At 43.5% G+C, this 23,736-nt stretch overlaps 1 protein-coding gene across 2 annotated transcripts in view; it reads right to left on the bottom strand.

The window, feature by feature from the left end:
* LOC126413891 (uncharacterized) overlaps positions 1 to 23,736 on the bottom strand; it is an 870,590-nt gene that overhangs the window by 729,141 nt on the left and 117,713 nt on the right. For both annotated transcript variants that reach the window (XM_050083304.1, XM_050083303.1), the window contains exon 2: positions 467 to 507. In XM_050083304.1, coding sequence (XP_049939261.1) covers positions 467 to 488 — 22 coding nt within the window. In that variant the 5' untranslated portion in view covers positions 489 to 507. The remainder of the gene's footprint in view (positions 1 to 466; positions 508 to 23,736) is intronic.

Genomic DNA, 23,736 nt, shown 5'->3' with positions numbered 1-23,736 from the left:
GCCAAAGACGCGATATTAGCAGCTGTCCACTGCAGTGGACACTTGAACCACAGGGTTAAGATCGCAGCTGGGAAGTACGCTTGGCTCTTAAACCGACCAATAGGCTTCCAGATACTTCTAAGCCTGGTGGCAAAAGTCATGGGATACCTTCTAATATCGTGTCGGGACTCCTTTTGCCCAGATAGTGCAGGCATCGACTCAACAAGTCGTTGGAAGTCCCCTGCTGAGCCATGCAGCCTCTATAGCTGTCCATAATTGCGAAAGTGTTGCCCAACTGAATCGCCGACGTACTTAAAGCTCCAGCTTATTCTGCTGGTGGGATCAAGTTTTGAGGCGGACTTTAAGGCGTAACGGGATTGGTAAGCAGAGAAAATAGTGCCTGCGAAAGGAACCTATCCCACATGGCCAAGAGTAACTTTAAATTCGGAAAATTCTAATATGGCTTTTAGTGATGCGCAGTACTCACCAGCAGTGATGTTCACAGCCATCGGAACAGTACTCCACGCCCTGAAACAAGTAATGACCATTTGTTAACACCGCCTAAACAACACCTGTATACTTCTGTAAGAGAACAAGGAAGAAAAGTAGGTTCATTTGGTATCAAAATTTACAAAATACGTTAAATACAGGGATGTTTTTACACTGTACGTCCTCAACTATTTCTATTAAAAATTACGTTATTGATGAGTGGAGTTGCAGATGTATGTACGCAGTTCACTTCTTAGTTACGAGAGATGCATTGGCTGACATATGACGTAACAAAGTGGAGTGAGGTGCAGCAACGGATGGTACACCTAGTAACAACGCCATGAGAAATTGCGCCAACTTCGTAGTTGTATAACCTAACAGATGATGAAGCGATTACCCTCGAGCCAGCGTGTCAAATCTCACATTTTCGTTTCTTCGTCTTTCTTAAAGTATAGTTCAAAGATCATTGACAAAACCTTTCAATAAAAGATTATCCTCTAATTAGTTCAGATTTCGTTCTTGTTATTAACTTTAATGACATCTCAATAACGACATGCTGACGACTCAGTTAGTGTGCCTTCGGCTTTCCGTCAAAAGCACACCCATCGAAGAGATTTGAGCTGCCCATTTCAGTGTTAGGCTGTGGTCATATTGGCACTGATATCCGTAGATTCCGCCGCCAACCGACATCGGCCGAGCTTTTCAAGTCAGTAATCCACTAAGTGCGCCGTGACAATGTGGCCGATCTAATCGCCCAAATGCGCACACTTCAGATGACAATCGGTGAAATTCATATCAGTTTATTTTCTTCGGTCACATCGACCGACACGAGACGAAATACTGACTGTGAGAAACAGGTAAGTTTAGACAAAGAAGGAGATTATGGCATCCAGAGGATGAAAAATCTCATAATCGGAATATAGTTCGGACTCATGGGCTGAACCTGCAAGTTCATTGGAAACTACAAGCAGGCGAAATCATTACCGGAAATTTTAGGCATAAAATACAATCCCAAAAAAACCTCGTTCAAGTGGGAACGGTGGCGTGTCTTATGTTTAAAGTTACTGCAGTGGATTACTTTTTTTGAGGGGGTTGTGGTAGGTGGTCATTAGCTCTTTACTGTTTATCATTGCTGCTTACGTCGGGCTTGATCGTCTAGCGATAAAGTGCTTGTCTGGAAACCACGAAGTCGCGGGATCGAATCGCCGTCGGATCATGAAGTTTTCACTCTGCAGTTCAGCCTAGCCTTCATCTTTCAACGATGTGAGTAGTCGCCAGAAACTACACGTGGTTCGGATTCCATATTAAACTGTAGGTCCCGTTTCCTCTGTTGGATTACTGGTGTAGGTTTGGGATACACAAAGTGGCGTCCACTAGAAAGAATTATTATTATTATTATTATTATTATTATTACTACTACTACTGCTGCTTACTGTTATTTTTATGCCAACAGGGAGTGATGATTCGGTTACATGGAGTGGTATGCAAATATGGTCCATGTGTTTCCAGTTTCCAGTGCTTTAGAAGTTCAGAGAATCCTATTCTTTACGTTCGTCTTTCATACGTATGCTGAATGACATTCACAAGAAGTTAATTGACGTATGGCTGCTCAGCTCCAAATAAATCCAGTGAAGGGATTGTTTGTTATCTTGCTTTTCAGGAAACAGAACGTTTCTCCTTTCGTCTCATATATTCGAAAAACTTGTATAGCAATTCCAGTAACTAAAGAGAGAGTACACAGTACTGGACACGTTCTCTTCGAGACAGATGTAGCTCATTTGTATGCATTTTGTATCATTTCAATCGCAAACGCCATATTGCAGCACTCGTCTCCCAGGCATACATCCCATGCACGGAGATTAAAACCTAACATACATCACACATAAAATAGATTCTGACGTAAGCATATTCTCGGCCCCGCCAACAACTGATAAAGGATATCGGACGTACTATGACCTAACTGTCGGCAGATGTTGCCGGGCGACTTCTGGCAACGGCGTTTGACGACCGTTGTCGGTGCTACTATGAACGCAGCCTTAGACGAGGGACCATACCGCACGGTGGAGTTCTAGGCGAGAGACCGCGCAGTGCAGTCAAGCTGCGCGCCGTACATGATAGTTTAAGAAATAGGAATTCCACGAGCAATTATGGTTGAAATGGCTCTGAGCACTATGGGACTTAACATCGGAGGTCATCAGTCCCCTAGAACTTAGAACTACATAAACCTAACTAACCTATGGGCATCACATACATCCATGCCCGAGGCAGGATTCGAACCTGCGACCGTAGCAGTCGCGCGGTTCCGGACTGAAGCGCCTAGAACCGCTCGGCCACCGCGGCCGGCGAGCAATGATGAGAGGGGCAGAGATCAGGATGCCACCAGTTCCAGGACTGTAAGTGTAACATACTTCATTTACTTCACGCGTCACTTTTCAAATGTTGGTTCACTACAGCTTTTGTGATTAGCTGATGGATCTCTCTGGTCCAAGCGCTGTTAAAAAGACCCTGGCAACGCGTAAAATTTGGATTTTCATTTGGTAAACATAGCGAGCCTTACCCAGGTCGCTAGTGACTCTCTTACAGCCTCATATGTTACGACATATTCAGAATTTCACTGTTGAGCTCTGATGGCGGCAAAAAAAAAAAAAAAATAAATAAATAAATAAATAAATAAATTCTACTACTATTCCAGAACAAATGGAGATAGTTACAAGCAATCAGTGGTGACACAGTAAAGGGATCCGCGAACGGCATTTGCAATGGAGACGGACTGACATCATATTCACTTTCGAGTAATATGTTTAGCCAGATGGATCACCGTATTCTCTCGTAGCATCTGTCACTCGAGTTTGATATTTCTCTGGCGCCCTCGCGTTTAATAAACAAATCCATGACGAAATGCGCCGCTCTTCTTGTTATCTGCACTATCCTCTCTGTTAATCCTACCTGGTAAGGTATTCCACACTGGCGAACAATATTCAAGATTCAACCGAAAAGTCCGATTTGTAAGCTTCCTCTTTCAGGAGTGAATTCAATTGTTCCTTCACAGGAGAAATGCCCCAGTTCAATCATCGTACCACTGAAAAGATAAGTAAAACAGGTATTAGAGTCAGTGGCGTTGAGAAACAACTGAAATAGTTAAAACTGAACGAAGCCAGAGGGCTCGATGTAATTCCCAACAGATTCTATACCCAATTTACAGTTTGGGTAGCCCCTCTTTAACAATAATTTCCCTCGAACAAAAAATCGTGCCCAGTAGCTGGAAGACATCACAGGTCACATCTGTCTAAAAGACGGGTAGCAGAAGTAATCGACAAAACTACCGTCCAATATCCTTGACATCGTTTTGTTGTAGAATCCTGCAATATGTCCTGAGCACAAACATAATGAGGTAACTGAGCAGAACGGCCTCCTCCATGCCAACCAGTATGGATTTCGAAACCAAAGATCACGTGAAACCCCATTCGCATTTCTCACATGACATCCTAAACGCCATGGATCAAGGTAATCAGGTAGATACAGTATTTCTTGATTTCCGAAAAGCTTTGACTCTGTACCAAACCTATGTATTGGGTCCCTTGCTGTTCATGTTGTATATCAATGACCCTGCAGATGTAACCTCACACTTTTAGCAGATGACGAAGTTATCTACAATGAAATACAGTCTGAACGAAACTGCACAAATATTTAGTCAGACCTTCATAATATTAAAGAAGTGGTGCGATGATCGGCGGCTTGCTTTAAAAGTTCAAAAATGTAAAGCTGTGCATTTCACAAAACGAAAAAAAAAACAGTATCTTATGGAGCTAATATTAGTGAGTCGCAGCTGCAGTCTGTGAAATCATACAAATATTAGCAACACATAGTAGGGGCATGAAGTGAAACGATCACATGGGCTTGGTCGTGGGTAATGTAGGTAGCGGACTTCTGTTTTGTTGATAAAATACCTGCAATACCTGAGAAATTCAACCAGTCTACAAAGGAGATTGCTTACAAATCACTCGTGAGACACGTCCTAGAATATTGCTCAATTGTGTGACCCGTACCAATTTGCACTGAAAGAACTGACTGGTAGACTCTCCAAGATAGCATGAAACTATCTCGAGAAAGTCTACTAACAAAGTTTCAAGAACAGGCTTAAATGATGAGTCAAGGAATATATTGCAACCCATATGAATCGCAGGACAAGATCAAATTAACTACAGCATTCACAGAGACATTTAAACAGTTAAAAAATGGTTCAAATGGCTCTGAGCACTATGGGACTTAACTTTTAGGTCATTAGTCCCCTACAACTTAGAACTACTTAAACCTAACTAACCTAAGGACATCACACACATCCATGCCTGAGGCAGGATTCGAACCTGCGACCGTAGCGGTCGCGCGGTTCCAGACTGTAGCGCCTATCGATGTAACTCCGTCCGGCGATAGTAGCTTCACCTGGCGAGGAATGACTGCTAGTCAGACACGCACAGTGCATGTAGTGTCAGTGAGCGTAGAATGGGGAAGGCGCGCAGTCTGAATTTGACCGAGGGTAGATTGTGACGGCTCGCACGTCCGCACGAGCATTTCGAAAACTGCACGGCTAGTCGGGTGTTCGAGGAGAGCTGTGGTGAGTGTCTTCAACATGTGGCGAAACAATAGCAAACCTCCGTTCAGATGTCGTGGGGTTGGTGGCCACTCCTCATTACAGATGTCGGACGTCGTAGCCTGGACAGACGTAAAATGAATCAGGCGGCGAACTGTGACGGAACTAACATCAGGCTTTAGTTCTGGGCACAGTACACGTTTGTCTGAACACACAGTGCAACCGAACGTTCCTAACGATGGGTCTCCGCAGCCAACGACCCATGCATGTTCCAATGTCGCCATGACAGGGGCAGTTACAATTGAAATAGGCACGTGACGATCGGCACTGGATGTTGTTGCAGTGGCAGAGCGTTGTAAGGTCTGATGAATCCCGATATCTTGTTCATCATTCCAATGGGCGGGCGCAAATTGATTGTCTTCCAGGGGAACAGCTCCTTGACACCTGTACTGCGCGACGGAGACAAGCTGGCGGCGGCTCGATTATGCTCTGGGGAACATTCACGTGGGCATTCATGGGTTCAGTGGAGCTCGTGCAAGGCACTACGACGGCCAAGGAGTATCGTACACTGCTTGCAGACCAGGTACACTCGTTTATGACGATCATTTTTCCCGACGACTGTGGCATTTTTCAACAAGATAAAGCGCAATGTCACAAGGCCAGGCGTGTGATGGAGTGGCGACTTCCAATTGATGTGCTGGCCCCCCAATTCGCCAGATCTGAACTCGATCGAACATATCTGGCGGTTCTAGGCGCTCAGTCCGGAACCGCGCGACTGCTACGGTCGCAGGTTCGAATCCTGCCTCGGGCATGGATGTGTGATGTCTTTAGGTTAGTTAGGTTTAAGTAGTTCTAAGTCCTAGGGGACTGATGACCACAGATGTTAAGTCCCATAGTGCTGAGAGCCATTTGAACCATTTTTGAACATATCTGGGATGTGATTTCACGTGGCGTCAGAGTTCATCGCCCCCCTTTTACGGGAATTAGGTGACTTGTGCGTGCAGACGTGGTGCCAACTCTCTCCAGCGTCCTACCAAGACCTCACTGCTTCCATGCCATGGCGCGTTGCCGCTGATATCCGTGCCAAAGATGGACAAATGAGCTATTAGGTAGATGGTCATAATGTTCTGGCTGATCAGTGTAGATGTAGATAGAGATGTAGAATTACATTTCCTTAGAATACAGCGTGACTTGTATGCTGCCTTAACAATATAAAAACGCAAATATGCGTGTTAATGCATGTTAATATATAAAGCCAAGCATCATGAAGTCGCATGGTAGCTGAATGTAAAAAAGGTCTGATTTGACTTCTCGTCATAAATAGGTAATTAGAGCTGAAGCAGAAACTAATGAGTTGGACGTGGGCGTATCAAAGGAACAATTCCAGCATACGTCTCAAAGTGATGTTCGACGACTGCGGAAAAGAAGATGTGCGGACAGGGATTTGAACCCCATGCCTCCTGAATGTAGCTCTAGAGGCAGCTCATACCGACTCATCGCACGTGGAGCGGTGGGCGACATATGCTGGAGGAGCAGAGTAGCGCAAGAGATTACAAACGCAGGAAGCGCAGCTGGTGACGCAAGAAAGCTAGCTTACATTTCCGGCGGGATACGCATGTCGGGCGGCCATTAGGGGCGCTGCGCGGGTTGCCTAAGCGGAGCGGCGCAGATCGCCGGCGACGCGATCAGCATGCGCGCAAGCGCAGACAGCGAGCTGTTCTCAGATGCTACCTGCTTCCCCGCGGCGGGCGACGCGCGCTATGCAGATGAGCGCCACAATAGGGGGGCGGACGCCACACGCGGAAGTCAGCCGTCACGCCACGCTCCGCCGCCCATGTCGATCAGCCGCCTCTTATAAACAACGAGCAGTGTGGGCTTAGGAAATCGCACTATTATCGACACTTTCAAGTATCCAGAGTGACAACCACAGCCTGATTTAAAGTACGAGTGAAGACCGTCTCGGTAGCTGCGCGGTCACTACGGTCGATTGCCATGCGAAGGGAACCGGGTTCGATTCCCGGCCTGGGTAGGAGATTTTCTCTGCTCGGAAACTAAATAAACGCATGTATAGTTGGCACTATACAGCTGCCACGGTGGACTATTTCCGACACCTAAAACAAATGGGAGTCCAGCACTGTCGACTGATTCCTCTGTGTCAAGCGTTTTGCCCCAAAGTGGGCAGAAATTAACACGTAGGCCACTCCCGCCAAATACGCTGCAATTGGCTGGCATCCCCTGAGATCACCGGGGAGACATATTCATAATTGCTACGGAGTTCAGTCGTCTGCTCTGTTATCAAGGGAACCGTATCAAGTTCCTCTCAACGATTTGATTCATATTGGCAGTAAGTGTGGGGTACGGCTGCGTCCTCAACATATGCAGCAATAAGGCACAACTCTCACCCGTTTTCGAGAAACTCGAGTTTGAAAATTTTACGCGTGCTTAAAAGAGAGCGAGAGAGAGACGCACCACGAAGGAATTATCCGAATGGCACGAAAATCGGTAGATGTGATATACCGGGAGATCAAAAAGTCAGTATAAATTTGAAAACTTAAAAACCACGGAATAATGTAGATAGAGAGGTAAAAATTGACACACATGCTTGGAATGTCATGGTGTTTTATTAGAACCAAAAAAAAACACCCATACTGCTAGACGCGTGAAAGATCTCTTGCGCGCGTCGTTTGGTGATGATCGTGTGCTCAGCCGCCACTTTCGCCATGCTAGGCCTCCCAGGGGTTACCTGAAGTCGCAAGTGTATCGTGATCGACCGACATCTCTAGGGATGTTGAAAGACAACATCCGACGCCAATGCCTCACCATAACTCCGGACATGCTTTACTGTGCTGTTCACAACATTATTCCTCGACTACAGCTATTGCTGAGGAATGATAGTGGACATATTGAGCATTTCCTGTAAAGAACATCATCTTTGCTTTGTCTTACTTTGTTATGCTAATTATTGCTATTCTGATCAGATGAAGCGCCATCTGTCGGACATTTTTTGAACGTTTGTATTTTTTTGGTTCTAATAAAACCCCATGTCATTCCAAGCATGTGTGTCAATTTGTACCTCTCTATCTACATTGTTCCGTGATTTAGTCAGTTTTCAAATTTATACTGACTTTTTGATCACCCGGTACATGTATAGACAAACAAATGATTATAATTTCATAAAAACTGGATGATGTATTCAGGAGAATAAGCTTCACAAATGGGCACGACAGTAAAGCATCTCTGGCCCTTATGCAAGCAGTTATTCGTCTTGGCATTGAGTGACGCAGTTAATGGATATCTTCCTGAGAGATTCCTTGCCAAATTCTGTCCATTTGGGCGTTATATCGTTAATATCCCGAGCTGGTTGGAGGGCCATAATGCTCTACACGTTCTCAATTGGGGAGAGATCCAGCGACCTTGCTGGCCAAAGTACAATTTGGCAAGTACGAAGACAAGCACGCTGGGTGCAGGCAGGCATTATGTTGCTGCAGTGTAAGCCCAGGATGGCTGGCCATGAAGGACAACGAAATGGGGTATTGAATATCGTCGACGTACCGCTATGCTGTAAGGGTGTCACAGATAACAACCAAAGGGATCCTGCTATGAAAAGAAATGACATCCCAAACCATCACTTCTGGTTGTCGGGCCATATGGCGGGCGAGAGTCAGCTTGTTATCCCACCAGTGTCCGGGCCGTCTCTGGACGTGCCTGCGGCCTGGAATCCATTGACTGGAGTGGAATTGTCTTCAGTGATGAGTCCTGCTTCGAAATGAGCCTCGAAAACCCAGGAAAGACGTATCTGGAGACGCCCCAGACAGCGATAGAATACCAACCCGATTGTCGCCGCTATACGGCCAAGCAACCATGAGTGCTGGTCTCAGGTGCCATTTCATTTTATACCAGGGCCCATTCAGTTGTCATCCGCGCGCACCTTACAACACAGCGGTTCGTCGATGATATTCTACACTCCGTTTTGTATCCCTACATAACAAGCCATCCTGTGCTTACATTTCAGCAAGACAATGCCCGCCCGCACACGACAAGAGTTTCTACTGTTGGTCGTCACGCTTGTCAATCCGTACCTTGGCCAGCAAGGTTGTCGCACAGTGTATTCTGTATGGTCGCTAGTACTCTAGGAGTCCGCAGCCGAGCGGGTAAGCGCTTAGTTTCGAAAGTGCGAGTTCTCTGGATCGAATTTTGCTGTCAATCCTTTTTTTTCATTACAATATTATTAAGCCAACGAGCAGTATCTAAGTATTTCATCCAAAATACAGGATGTCCATAATGAGACTCCAACATTTTAATATCCTATATCTTTCTCATTTCAGATGGTAGACCTGTGAATCCTGAAGGGGCAGACAGAGCAACTCAACAAGTTTGTGGTGTGCAAATTTGATACGCCAAGTGGCCGTAGTGGAGCTGCAATCAATTGTTTTAGCAAAATGGAGGATATGAAGGAGCATGCACAAGTGGTCTGGTGGTATGCAGAGACAAAATCGGCGACCCAAGTGCAAAGAAACTTTCGTCGAGTTTATAACAAAGCGCCCCCGTCGTTCAAGACGTGGTGTGATCAGTTTTTGGCTACTGGGAGTGTTGCGAAAGGGCATGGTAGTGGCAAGCCTGGGATCAGCGAACATCATGTGGAACAAGTGCGGCGGTCATTCGAACAAAGTCCGCAGCTCGTGGTCTTGCGGTAGCGTTCTCGCTTCCCGCGCAAGGGATCCAGGGTTCGATTCCCGGCGGGGTCAGGGATTTTCTCTGCCTCGTGATGACTGGGTGTTGCGTGTCTTTCATCATCATTTCATCATCATTTACTCGCAAGTCGCCGAAGTGGCGTCAAAGAAAAAGGACTTGCAATACGGCGTCCGAACTTCCCCGCATGGGGCCTCCCGGCTAACAGTGCCATACGATCATTTCATTTCATTTCATTCGAACAAAGTCCACAGAAGTCAGTGCGACAGGCAGCACGAGAACTTCGTATGAAACGTTCAACAGTGCACAAAGTGCTTCATCAGCGATTACGTTTGTACGCATATAAAGTGCAGGTTGTGCAAGAAATCAAGCCTGATGATCGACCAAAGCGAGAAGAATTTGCATGTGTCATGTTATATCGCATTGCCGCGGACGAGACTTTTTTATCACGCGTGATGTTTACTGACGAGGCAACCTTTCGCGTGTCAGGGGCTGTCAATCGTCACAATGTGCGTATCTGGGGGTCCGAAAATCCACATGCACCTAGGGAACACATGCGCGACAGTCCGACTGTTAATGTGTGGTGTGGTTTGATGATAAATCGCATTGTTGGGCCGTTTTTCTTTCAGGAGCCGACTGTGGATGGAGCCATCTACCTTGACATCCTGGAACAATTTGCCGTGCCACAGATAACAGACCTGCAGCCAAATGTGATGTTTCAACACGACGGTGCACCACCCCATTGCAGCCTTGATGTCCGAAAATTTTTAAATGACATTCCCCCAACAATGGATTGGCCTTGGAGGTCCAATTTCTTGGCCGCCACGTTCGCCCGACACAACCCCCCTCGATTTTTTCTTGTGGGGTTATGTGAAAGACCTGGTATACGCTACACCAGTAAAGGACCTGCAAGACTTGAAACAGCGCATAAGAATTGTCATCAACTCTGTCACAGAACAGATGCTCCGCAACACATGGCACGAAATCGATTAAAGACTTGATATTCTTCGCGCTACCCGTGGCCTGTGTATGAAAACTTGAGCTGCTGTATGATTTCCCCCCAGTTGTTCGTCAGTAAATGTGTTTCCTCTCAGATTTTATGAGTTCAAATGTTGGAGTCTCATTGTGGACACCCTGTACACCCCGCTGATGCACCGTTGCAACTTTTATATTTATAGGCACATGAAGAACCCCACAAAACGACCGCAACATGGGCCTACATCATGAAACAGAACAGACTCATAGATTCTAGAGAGTACTGCAGAAAAATTCAGTCAATCGTACACCATCAGTTATTTGCACCATTAGTCGGTGACATGCTTCGATATTCGTGGTGTGTCACGAATCTGTGTGATCCTTTGAAAGGGCACGGCCGATTTCCTTCCCCATCCTTCCTTGATCCTATGCGACTGATGACCTCGCTGTTTGATGCCCTTCTCCAAATCAACCACCCAACCCAGTTGTGTGATGACAAAGAACATTTTAGTGATGCAAAACACTAATGTTTTACAAAGGGCTGATTGAAAAAACCGTCCACATGCAAAAATTCACTTTCTTTACATGTACTGTATCTCGCGATAAGTGTTTTCCATGTTTCTACAACGAGTATCATCCTGATTCGTGCAGTGCTCCATAGATTACATATTATACTGATCACAAATGTATATAAAATAATACAAATAAAATGGCTACACTGCTTTGATTGAAAGTTCTTGTGTACCCTTTTCTTTATTTCCAATCTCGTTACGAAAAAAAAAAAATCTCTCGTCTTTCAGGAGAAATATTATGAAAATAATGAACGAATCATTAAATACTGATAACTTGGACAATCGCAATAAATTTGGTTTACAATTAATTGGGAATGAAAAAATTACTAACAGCTAGATTCGATCCAGAAACCTTGCACTTACAAAATTAAGCGCTTACTCGCGGACTCTTTAAATACACGCCTATAATTTTCAAACTCGGTTTTCTAGAGAACGGTTGAAAGTTACGTCTTCTTGTTTACCTATGTTGATGTCCTGGTAGTGCCTAGCACACCCTATCAGTAGGAATCACACTGGTGAGGGGAAGTTCGCACAGTTCCCTTGTAAGCAGTGACGGTATGTATTTCTCGTACTGATCATCAACAAGTACAACTTTCAGCTGTGGAAAATTTTAAAACAAGTACTTTTCTAATTAGTCATGCTGTAAGCGCTGGATAATAACAGGTTTAAAAAACCAACGTGACTGTTCAAAATACTAGAACACTGAACAGCCAACTTAACAAAAAAATGTTCAAATGTGTGTGAAATCTTATGGGACTTAACTGCTCAGGTCATCAGTCCCTAAGCTTACACACTACTAAACCTAAATTATCCTAAGGACAAACACACACACCCATACCCGAAGGAGGACTAGAACCTCCGCCGGGACCAGCCGCACCAACTTAACAGTCTCTCGCAGATGCGTATGTTTACCATTTATAGTGATTATCGGTTGAACGTAAATACCAACGTTGCGTGCGCGCACAGGTATTTTATTCTTGTCTGGGACAATGGACATTACCCCAGACATAAATTTGAGTACTCTAGGACCCCGTTTCCCTGCAAAGCTTTCAGATTTTCCTTGGACATCGGGCGAATGCGGAGCAGCCAATCCCCCTAACCATCCACAATTGTTTCCTACTAACTGCCAGTTGGGATAATTCATCGTGATAACATGCGCAGCTAAACGTTACACGAATCTTCTACTGCGACGGCTCGGCGAGAACTGGATGGCACAGTCCTCCGGTTAGTTATGCGTCGAACTAGGTGCCAATATAATATCCTCCCAGGGCCACGTTAACTACTCCTGGTACTGCAAATTTTGAGATACGAGTAGATGATACACATCTCCATTCCTGGCTGAACTAATAGATGCTGTAGTAATCTGTGTCATTTTGCAAGTGCGTTACAGTGACGTGTTTCTTTGCATGCAACTCTTAGAGCATCTACATTTTGTTCTTCATCTGTAATTTAATAATGTACACAATCCCGCAGCACTACGTTTCAAGCGCTTCCTGTTTCATCTTCCAGCCGGTCATTGCTATTTGGGTAGGAAGCAGACAACAAGTTCAACTATTCACAGTCCAGTCCTCAGTGTACACTAAGATTTTTTGTTGTTTCTGTTCGTTTCTTTCACCTCTGGCAAAGAACTTAATACATGATATATGTTAAGATGGACCGTCGTATGGTACCCATTTTAAACTGTTAGCTTCCATATCCTCCTCAGTCCTTGTGTGGCATATATGCTACGCCAATTTATTTATTTTTCCTAACTCAGGAAATCCCCCCCTCCCCCACCCACATGAACCATGGACCTTGCCGTTGGTGGGGAGGCTTCCGTGCCTCAGCGATACAGATGGCCGTACCGTAGGTGCAACCACAACGGAGGGGTATCTGTTGAGAGGCCAGACAAACGTGTGATTCCTGAAGAGGGGCAGCAGCCTTTTCAGTAATTGTAGGGGCAACAGTCTGGATGATTGACTGATCTGGCCTTGTAGCACTAACCAAAACGGCCTTGGTGTGCTGGTACTGCGAACGGCTGAAAGCAAGGGGAAACTACAGCCGTAATTTTTCCCGAGGGCATGCAGCTCTACTGTATGGTTAAAGATGATGGTGTCCTCTTGGGTAAAATATTCCGGAGGTAAAATAGTCCCCCATTCGGATCTCCGGGCGGGGACTACTGAAGAGGACGTCGTTATCAGGAAAAAGAAAACTGGCGTTCTACGGATCGGAGCGTGGAATGTCAGATCCCTTAATCGGGCAGGTAGGTTAGAAAATTTAAAAAGGGAAATTGATAGGTTAAAGTTAGATATAGTGGGAATTAGTGAAGTTCGGTGGCAGGAGGAACAAGACTTTTGGTCAGATGAATACAGGGTTATAAATACAAAATCGAATAGAGGTAATGCAGGAGTAGATTTGATAATTAATAAAAAAAATAGGAATGCGGGTAAGCTACTACAAACAGCATAGTGAACGCATTATTGTGGCTAAGATAGACACGAAGCCCATGCCTACTACAGTAGTACAAGTTTATATGTCTACTGCCTCTGCAGATGACGAAGAAATTGAAGAAATGTATGATGAAATAAAAGAAATTATTCAGGTAGTGAAGGGAGGCGAAAATTTAATAGTCATGGGTGACTGGGAATTCGAGAGTAGGAAAAGGGAAAGAAGGAAACTTAGTAGGTGAATATGGATTGGGGTTAAGAAATGAAAGAGGAAGCCGTCTGGTAGAATTTTGGACAAAGCATGACTTAATCATAGCTAACATTTGGTTCAAGAATCATAAAAGAAGGTTGTATACATGGAAGAATCCTGGAGATACTAGTAGGTGTCAGATAGATTATATAATGGTAAGACAGAGATTTAGGAATCAGGTTTTAAACTGTAAGACATTTCCAGAGGCAGATGTGGACTTTGACCACAATCTATTGGTTATGAACTGTAGATTAAAACTGAAGAAACTACAGAAAGGTGGGAATTTAAGGAGGTGGGACCTGGATAAACTGAAAGAACCAGAGGTTGTACAGAGCTTCAGGGAGAGCATAAGGGAACAATTGACAGGAATGGGGGAAAGAAATACAGTAGAAGAAGAATGGGTAGCTCTGAGGAATGAAGTAGTGAAGGCAGCAGAGGATCAAGTAGGTAAAAAGACGAGGGTTAGTAGAAATCCTTGGGTAGCAGAAGATATATTGAATTTAATTGATGAAAGGAGAAAATATAAAAATGCAGTAAATGAAACAGGCAAAAAGAAATACAAAAGTCTCAAAAAGATCGACAGGAAGTGCAAAATGGCTAAGCAGGGATGGCTAGAGGGCAAATGTAAGGATGTAGATGCTTATCTTACTAGGGGCAAGATAGATACAGCCTACAGGAAAATTAAAGAGACCTTTGGAGAAAAGAGAGCCACTTGTATGAATATCAAGAGCTCAGATGGAAACCCAGTTCTAAGCAAAGAAGGGAAAGCAGAAAGGTGGAAGGAGTATATAGAAGGTCTATACAAGGGCGATGTGCTTGAGGATAATGTTATAGAAATGGAATGAGATGTAGATGAAGATGAAATGGGAGATACGATACTCCGTGAAGAGTTTGGCAGAGCACTGAAAGACCTGAGAGAAACAAGGCTCCGGGAGTAGACAACATTCCATTAGTACTACTGACGGCCTTGGGAGAGCCAGTCCTGACAAAACTCTACCATCTGGTGAGCAAGATGTATCAGACAGGCGAAACACCCTCAGACTTCAAGAAGAATATAATAATACCAATTCCAAAGAAAGCAGGTGTTGACAGATGTGAAAATTACCCAACTATCAGTTTAATAAGTCACAGCTGCAAAACACTAACGTGAATTCTTTACAGACGAATGGAAAAACTGGTAGAAACCGACCTCGGGGAAGATCAGTTTGGATTCCGTAGAAATGTTGGAACACGTGAGGCAATACTGACCTTACGCCTTATTTTAGAAGCTAGATTAAGGAAAGGCAAACCTAATTTTCTAGCATTTGTAGACTTAGAGAAAGCTGTTGACGATTTTGACTTGAACACTCTCTTTCAAATTCTGAAGGTGGCAGGGGTAAAATACAGGGAGCGAAAGGCTATTTACAATTTGTACAGAAACCAGATGGCAGTTATAAGAGTCGAGGGACATAAAAGGAAGCAGTGGTTGGGAAGGGAGTGAGACAGGGTTGTAGCCTTTCCCCGATGTTATTCAATCTGTATATTGCGCAAGCAGTGAAGGGAACAAAAGAAAAATTCGGAGTAGGCATTAAAATCCGTGGAGAAGAAATAAAAACTTTGAGGTTCGCCGATGACATTGTAATTCTGTCAGAGATAGCAAAGGACTTGGAAGAGCAGTTGAACGGAATGGACAGTGACAGTTTTGCTTTTTTCGTAACTGGGTATGATTGGGGTGGTAAATAATAATTTTTTTGTGTGGCTGAGTGCAAATCTTTCATTTCGAGACCATTCCGGCGACTTGCGTGTCTATCACTTACGCCAGTGATCCTACCTGGGAAAGAGGATTTACAGTTCAACGTGCAGTCCGGACCACCTTGTCACTGTCAGACCACTTGGAGTGCTGCAAATTTATCAGTCCATCATCTCGCTTTCTTGTTGCCTGATTTTCAGCCTTCCACGTCTGTTTCGTTTCGCAGTTAACGGAAGTTGGTTTTGTCACATTGTGCTGCTTGTTACGAATCCTCGAGTGTATTGCACTCTTTGATTAGCGTTGGAAATATATTGCTCGCATTATAATTGCGTTCTGTTCGCATCTGTAATATTGGGTGTGGTAAAAGATTCCATATTTGTTTTTGTTTCATATAAAACAGAAGCTGCCTTCATTGCATGCTGTTCTGTGCATTTGTTACTGCATACGAATCTTTATGTAAGCTTCTCGATTTAAATGCGTTGTAACTATATTGCTTTTACTCTATTTTTGTTTGCCTTCGTTTTCCGTACTTTCAAGCATTTAATGGACAACACCATGTTAGCAGGTTTTGGCAATACAAATAGTCAACTTTATTACATCTTGTCATCACAGAATGAGTATGCTTTGCTTTGAATAGTGTCGCTTCTTGTCGCTGAGTACCATGCATTTGGCAGTGGCTTGCAGAGTATGAATGTAGACGTCGATGGGTAGGCTTTATGCTTTGTGACGTGATGACTAGAGCAGTCTTCCTTGCAAGTGCTAAAAATTCGACAGTAGTTACGCAAAGGTCTTCACGCGTTATTAAGAGCTACTAAAAACAGTACATTTTAGCAGAAGTCAATGGAAATTTCGGTGGCCTAAATAAAATGCGAGAGTACCAAAAAGGACAGGAACAAAAATAACGTAGAACAGGAGCATTATACTTACAACGCACTTAAATTGAGCAGTTCACACAAGAATTCGTAAGTTGTAACAAATTAACATGAGTCCAGAGAATACTATGCGAGGAAACCAACTTCTGTTTCACGAAACAAATATAACATCATTTACCCCATCCAGTATAACGGATGAGAACAAACATTAAGCAGGGTACGAGCAATACACAATACATTTATAATGCAATTCAAAGAGTGCAATACACACAAGAAGGTCGGTACCACGAACATAACTTCCACTTCATAACTGCCACATGACTACCAGATCCAACCAGAACGTATAAATAAAAGTGTACAGGTTGAGTCAAAAAGGATTTTACAATTCTATAATGATATGGAAATTTATTGAGATAACTTACAGAATTGGTAAATGTGTCATTTTGCAGCAATCAACCTCATTTTTGATCAACATAGTGCATTAGTACCCCATTCCGCCACCAGGAGCGCCAGAGTAGTGCACAGTTAAAATGGCTACTTTCACTGGCATAAAGGGTGCTCGCTGTGTGTTTCGGCTTCATAAAACGAACTCTGCAATTGTTCGGCGTAATTTTCGCACCAAATACGCTAATGAATCTCCAAGCAGGCTTACACTTTACTCTTCGTACAAGAACTTTGTTGAGACGGGTTGTTCACTGCGAGATGGCCAGGGCCAATCGCATGGCCACCTCGCTCCCCATACCATGACACTACTGGATCTCCTTCTCTGGGGTTTCACTAAAGCCCAAGTGTATGTTCGTCCTCTATCAAACAGTTTAGCCGACCTAGAAAATCGAATCTACGCTACCGTTGCACTAGTTACGCCCGATTTCTGCAACGAGTGTGGGAAGAGACTGATTACCGGTGGGGTCTGCCGCGTCATATAGAACCAAAATGGTGGGGTTTGCCGTCCTTTTCGACTCATCTTGAATATTAACATCTACAATGTATTCATCATAAGAAGAAAGCTGATGTAAACATTACACCATGTATTCTTCCGTGTCCAGTACAGTCAAGTACGATCATAAGGATAGGTTTTATGCTGTGTCTCACGCACATAGACTGAGTGATAATGCGGGACAACAGCTTTACCGGCGCATCTAACCTGCGATGATGTGGGCAGTTACAGTACAGACGTAAAAAGAGACGAGCAGAGAAACAGTACAGCTTCGAATGTCATTTAATTTTTAAAGAGAATGAAATAATTTTCGGCAAAGCTCAGCACTACCGCACACTTCTTAGATGACCTGACGGAAATCATAACATTCTCTTGTTCTCACCTAACATAGTACTCTATTAACAAACATGAGCGATGAAAATTCCTAACTTAAACGCGTGGTAATTTTTCTGAGTGAGCTATGTGATGTGCCAGCGTACTGCAGGGGTTGCACCGTATTGTTGAATACTGAGGCCACTGAAGGTATTAATTACAGTCAGTCGTCTGGAAATCTCTTAACTCCTTCCTTATGCGAATCCCAGAAATACATTTTCAGTTCTGGAACCGTCATGTGCTACGCTGATAACGTGCCAAACAACAACAAAGCCACCCAGGCGCCGCATTTTGAGTGCCATTCTATATCCCTCCATAGTTTGTCGGTGACGTGAAAAAGCTGCGTGCGTTTGTCCCAGTGCGTCTGGCAGTTTAACTGTCTTGTTATTTCTCGTGACAAATCTCTTAACTTGGCTCCAGATCGGTTCTGTTGGTTTAATATTGTGATGGTACAGTGGCAAATGTAAAAATGCAGCATTTGTATGATATGCTCGATGCTGTGAAAATGATTGTTTTTCATTTTTCTACGACACTTATCACTCTGGTTCGTGTGAGACTACATCTGTGGTATAAAACGATGCACATAATTCAAATAAAGATTTAATTTTTAATTTTGTCGTAAAAATTAAATTGTTACGTTTCCTTAATTTAAGCAACCTTTATTAACAATCTTTCGTAAAATTTCTATAATTAATTAATTACTTTGAAATCAAAACGGGCATTTCGCTTTCAATTGTACCTAGAATAAAGAAGACGTGCATTTTTCACAAAAAAGTGATGATGGATTTTACAATTACGAGATGTAGGTATTTCAAATTGAACGAAATAAAAGGATGACCCAAGTGAGACTTGAACCAGTGATTCCATAAACTGCCCCATATTATGTCTACAGCGCTACCGATTCTGTTATATGTCCCCCAAGTGTATCTGCAGGTGAATCCGTATCTCAACTTTATCATATACAGTCACTTGGAAAACTTCACAGTCTATTTTTTTCTGTAAATTTATGAAAAACATTAAGAACAATCTATTTGTCGGCACTTTTTAACAGTGTTCCACACACGTGTTTCACTATGGAGCCTCTGCCGTTTTCTGCTTATTAACAATCAGAGCTCAACAGTAGAATGACTGTGACCGTACACGATGCTGAAATAAAAACTACATAGCTGAAGTGTAATTAAGAAAAACGTTGATGGCTGTTAACACTTTGCCGTCCGCACGTCTCGTATAAATTTATTCGCTTTGCGCCGGCAGCACGAATTCGGATTACTTGGCTTGTCGTCGACCGCTTGTCAACTTTCCGTTGATGACAAGCTACAAACACATTGACTTTTGCCCGCTTTAATTTTTCCGGAAATCCTCTGTTTTGCCGCATCGTTCAACAAACTCGAATTTTCTTTTCAAGTAACTTCTCTGCAAGTTCTGCACTGTTATAATAATTATCCACGTAGAGGTGATGGTTCAAATGGCTCTGAGCACTATGGGACTTAACATCTATGGTCATCAGCTTCCTAGAACTTAGAACTACTTAAACCTAACTAACCTAAGGACATCACACAACACCCAGTCATCACGTGGTAGAGAAAATCCCTGACCCCGCCGGGAATCGAACCCGGGTGTAGAGGTGATGCCACTTTCCATAAGAAGGTGTGAATAGTTCCATCACTGTTTTTTCTAAAGGTTGTCCAGCGCCGGAATATATCTCGAATGAAGAAATGTATCCCATATTCGAATCACACAGCATCCGAATGAGTATGCCATATTTCGTAATTTTCGACGGATTGTAAACTTTAAAATTTAACTGTCCACGCCACGGTATCATTCCTTCATCAATTGAGATGTACTGACTTAGATTAAACGTTTCTTTAAACTTTTTGGAAAAATAACCAATTACTAATTGCACTTTGAAAGGCCGGTCGACATTATCCGGTTTATCGTTTTTGTCGGAAAAATGTAAAAATGATAATATTTGTTTAAATCGGTTGCGGGACATCGTTTAGCGAAGTATCGGCGTGTCTATCAACGGATTCGTTGACCAGTAATCATCGATCCTTGCTTTTTTTTACAATTCCCATAAGGATAGCAATCTCAAACCATTTTCTAAGTTCGGATCCCGTAACGTCGACAAATTTGGCATTTTTTAAATCCAGTTTCCTTCTATTGCAATTTTGACTGTAATACTTGTTGGTTTCGATGCTAATATATTCAAATAGATCGTTCTCAATACATAATTCTACGATATCCACGGCGCTCTGGGTACCTTTGGGAAATATATGTGGATCCGGAGATCCTTCAAATTTATTATTGGTTCTCAGTTAATCATAGTCTGTCTTTAGTCTAATTCATCCGAATCAGTTGGCAATCGTAGCGTTCGCCGAATTCTTCTTTGACGTATTTCACTATCTTCCGTTTCTGCTTCACTTTCAAACTTTTTTTATATTCAGTCTTCTTCCCAATCGGCCAAGTCATCTGGAACGTCAAACAAGTCGTCCGCGCATCCATCGTAAATAGCCGTATCGTCTCTTTCGTCTGCCATGATGAAAGTGCACATATACTTATAAAAACAAAAAACTTCTTGACGTGTGTAACTTATTGTTACCTAAACAAAACACCAACAGAATGAAAAAGACACTGAAGTGCTGTCACCGGCCACTGCGCGATACGAAGGTCACGACACCACTGTGGTATCGCCGGCCGTTGAGCGCTATATAGCGCACGACACCACTGTGGTGTCGCCGGACGGCAGTGTTAACACATTCTTAAATTTTCATTTAACGTAACTTAGTAATAAGATATCTAATACATAATTAGGACCTAATTCCAAGAGCGTAACAACACCAATGTACGTGTGCTACGGCTTCTGACCATCATCGTGTTTGGGCTTGTTTACATCAAATTTATTCTTATGATGGACGGAGTATAGTACACGTATTTCGCAAAGCAAGAATAGCGATTATAGCACCAGATTTTCCCGAATTCGCAATTCACGGCCAAGCCGGTCGGAGCGCTACAGCTGGTCTTCGTTTCCGTACCGTAACAGGGGCCTTGCATTACTTTGATGTTCTGCTGCGGAACGAACTGCAGTACAGCACGGGGCAACGCAGCGGCTCGCTAGGAGGGTGGGCGTGGCTCGTCGAGGGCACTTCCGGGGCCGGCGGCTAGGGTAACGCGCTGAATGCAGCCATCAATTTGCCTCAGCGGGGGACAGCCGGCCACGCGAATTGTGATCGCCGGGGGAGGGGAAGGGGCGGTGAGCCTGCGTGTGGCGGGGTGGAGGTGAAAACACGCGCAGTCAACCGTCGCGGCCACTGGCCACCTGGGGGCAGCTGCATCGTTAATACACGACTTCCTGTCTGCCGCTTATACACCGCCGACTCTCTCTCTCGCGTCTAACACTCTAAAGGCGACTCAGCTTGTCAGTCAGAAAGATTCACAGTTTCACGAACAGTAGTACACATCAGACTCGGTAACAAAGTGCTGCCCAAGAAAGACAAGCGCTTTTTCAGCAACAACATTACAATCGCCCCAGTCCTGTATGACGAGCAAGCGCAACTCTCAAGGAGGACAAGTAACTTCGTAATCAATAGTGAAGCGATTTTAAGGTGCAAATTATGGTCAGAAAAGTGGGGGAAAAGGTTCTGGCTCTGAGCACTATGGGACTTAACAGCTGTGGTCATCAGTCCCCTAGAACTTAGAACTACTTAAACCTAACTAACCTAAGGACATCACACACATCCATGCCCGAGGCAGGATTCGAACCTGCGACCGTAGCAGTCACACGGTTCCGGACTGCGCGCCTAGAACCGCGAGACCACCGCGGCCGGCGAAAAGATTCTGAAAATGCATACAAAAATGTGCAAAAAAGGTACTGATGAAATTACTTTATTGAGTTTAAACCAACTACGTAAGTTTCTTTGTCCCATTTACAGGGTTTTGTTACACGTGACTACACACCAACCACACTGAAACCAATGGAGCATACCATGTCAGAACCCGTAATATAATTCCAGGCAAAGTTGCAAGGGTTTCCACGTCTGGATTGTTCTTAAAATCTGATTCGACTTCGTCTTTAGCAAATCGATCACTGACGTACTTCAACTTCCAAGTTTTCGCACAAGAAATCTGCGCGTCTTATCCAAGTACCTCTATCTTGTGATGACAGGGAGCTGGGGAAGGTGGAGCCCAGTTATTTCTTGATACAAAACTTGATGACTGGGAGCTTTTACCAGATTCTTCTTCAGACCAGCAATGAAGTCATTTACCCTGCATAATCCTCCTTGGTACTTTCGCAAACACGATGTAGCCATGCGCAATACATGTCACACGGTTAAGGTTTGGATACATGCCCTTGATTTGTTAGAAAGTCGAAAGCATATAGCGTGCTTCATGAGTCAACATAAGCCTGACTTTTTCGTGTTGTATGCCCCTGGCCACAGGTTCATAGATGAGTCACTGAATGATTGCATTATCGTGCAGGCATTTGTTTCTCGAACGGGTACATTAAAAAATAATAATAATTCAAAATATGTCTTTGCAGCTCATGATAGTGTCATTTAAAATCTCATGTTTGCCGGCCGCCTCTTTTATTTTCTCTAAAACGTTCTCATAAACAGGCTGTATGTAACTTTTTCTCAGAGCGCTCTCATCCGATATTGACTTCTTACATACTTCTCAAGAAATTATGTGAATGCTGGATTGTTTACCCTGTGGATCGGAATTCCTGAATGGATGAATGCCATGTCAAGATCCGCGCTCAAATCATTCAATGACCGTTGCTTTTCAAATCCTGAAGCGAAGGCCTGTATCAGAGTCAGAGTAGTTTCCTTAGGAGCTCAATGTTCTTTACGTGTTTGTTGTTCTAGATGTAGTGCTTTGTTCTGTTTCTTAGATGCTTGTCGTCGATTGCAATATTTACTTCACAGACTTCATATCGCAGAATGATGCCATCAGTTTCGATAAACTGAGTCCAACTGCACACAATTTCTCTTTCTTAACCTTCGCCGTAACTTTGTAGTGAAAAATCCGTTGTGGCAACGAGGCAGTGAACAATCGATAGAGAGCCACCCTTAAATTCAAGCCAGCACTAACTGAATTTGGGTTTAAACTGTTGCAGTATGATTGTTTGAATTGTATATGATTTTCACAGTTGCATGTTGACCACCACCCTTAAATTCAAGCCAGCACTAACTGAATTTGGGTTTAAACTGTTGCAGTATGATTGTTTGAATTGTATATGATTTTCACAGTTGCATGTTGACCACTGTTATTGAGGTTGGCTATTGTTGCTGAGGTTGGCTATTGTTGCTTACGGAAGAATAATTACAGGTGCTTTCCATAAATTATATTTTTATATTTATGGACAATATTTCGTTAGAACCATTGATAGCTTTGGGAGAGCCAGCCATGACTAAACTTTAATATCAGGTAAACAAGATGTGTGAGACAGGTGAAATACTCTCAGACTTCAAGAAAAATATAATAATTCCAATCCCAAAGAAAGGAGGTGTTGACAAGTGTCAAAATTACCGAACTATAAGTGTAAAAAATCACGGCTGCAAAATACTAAAGCGAATTCTTTACAGACGAATGGAAAAACTGGTGTTGTAATACGCGAAGCAATACTGACTCTACGACTTATCTTGGAAGATAGATTATGGAAAGGCAAACCTATGTTTCGAGCATTTGTAGACTTAGAGAAAGCTTTTGACAACGTTGATTGGAATACTCTCTTTCAAATTATGAAGGTGGCAGGGGTAAAATACAGGGAGCGAAAGGCTATTTACAATTTGTACAGAAACCATATGGCAGTTTTCACAGCCGAGAGGCATGAAAGGGACGCAGTGGTTGGGAAGGGAGTG

This window comes from Schistocerca serialis, chromosome 1 (genome assembly GCF_023864345.2).
Source record: "Schistocerca serialis cubense isolate TAMUIC-IGC-003099 chromosome 1, iqSchSeri2.2, whole genome shotgun sequence".
NCBI lineage: Eukaryota > Metazoa > Arthropoda > Insecta > Orthoptera > Acrididae > Schistocerca > Schistocerca serialis.
Note: the sequence above shows the minus strand (reverse complement) of the source record. Positions and strands in the feature narration are given on the sequence as shown.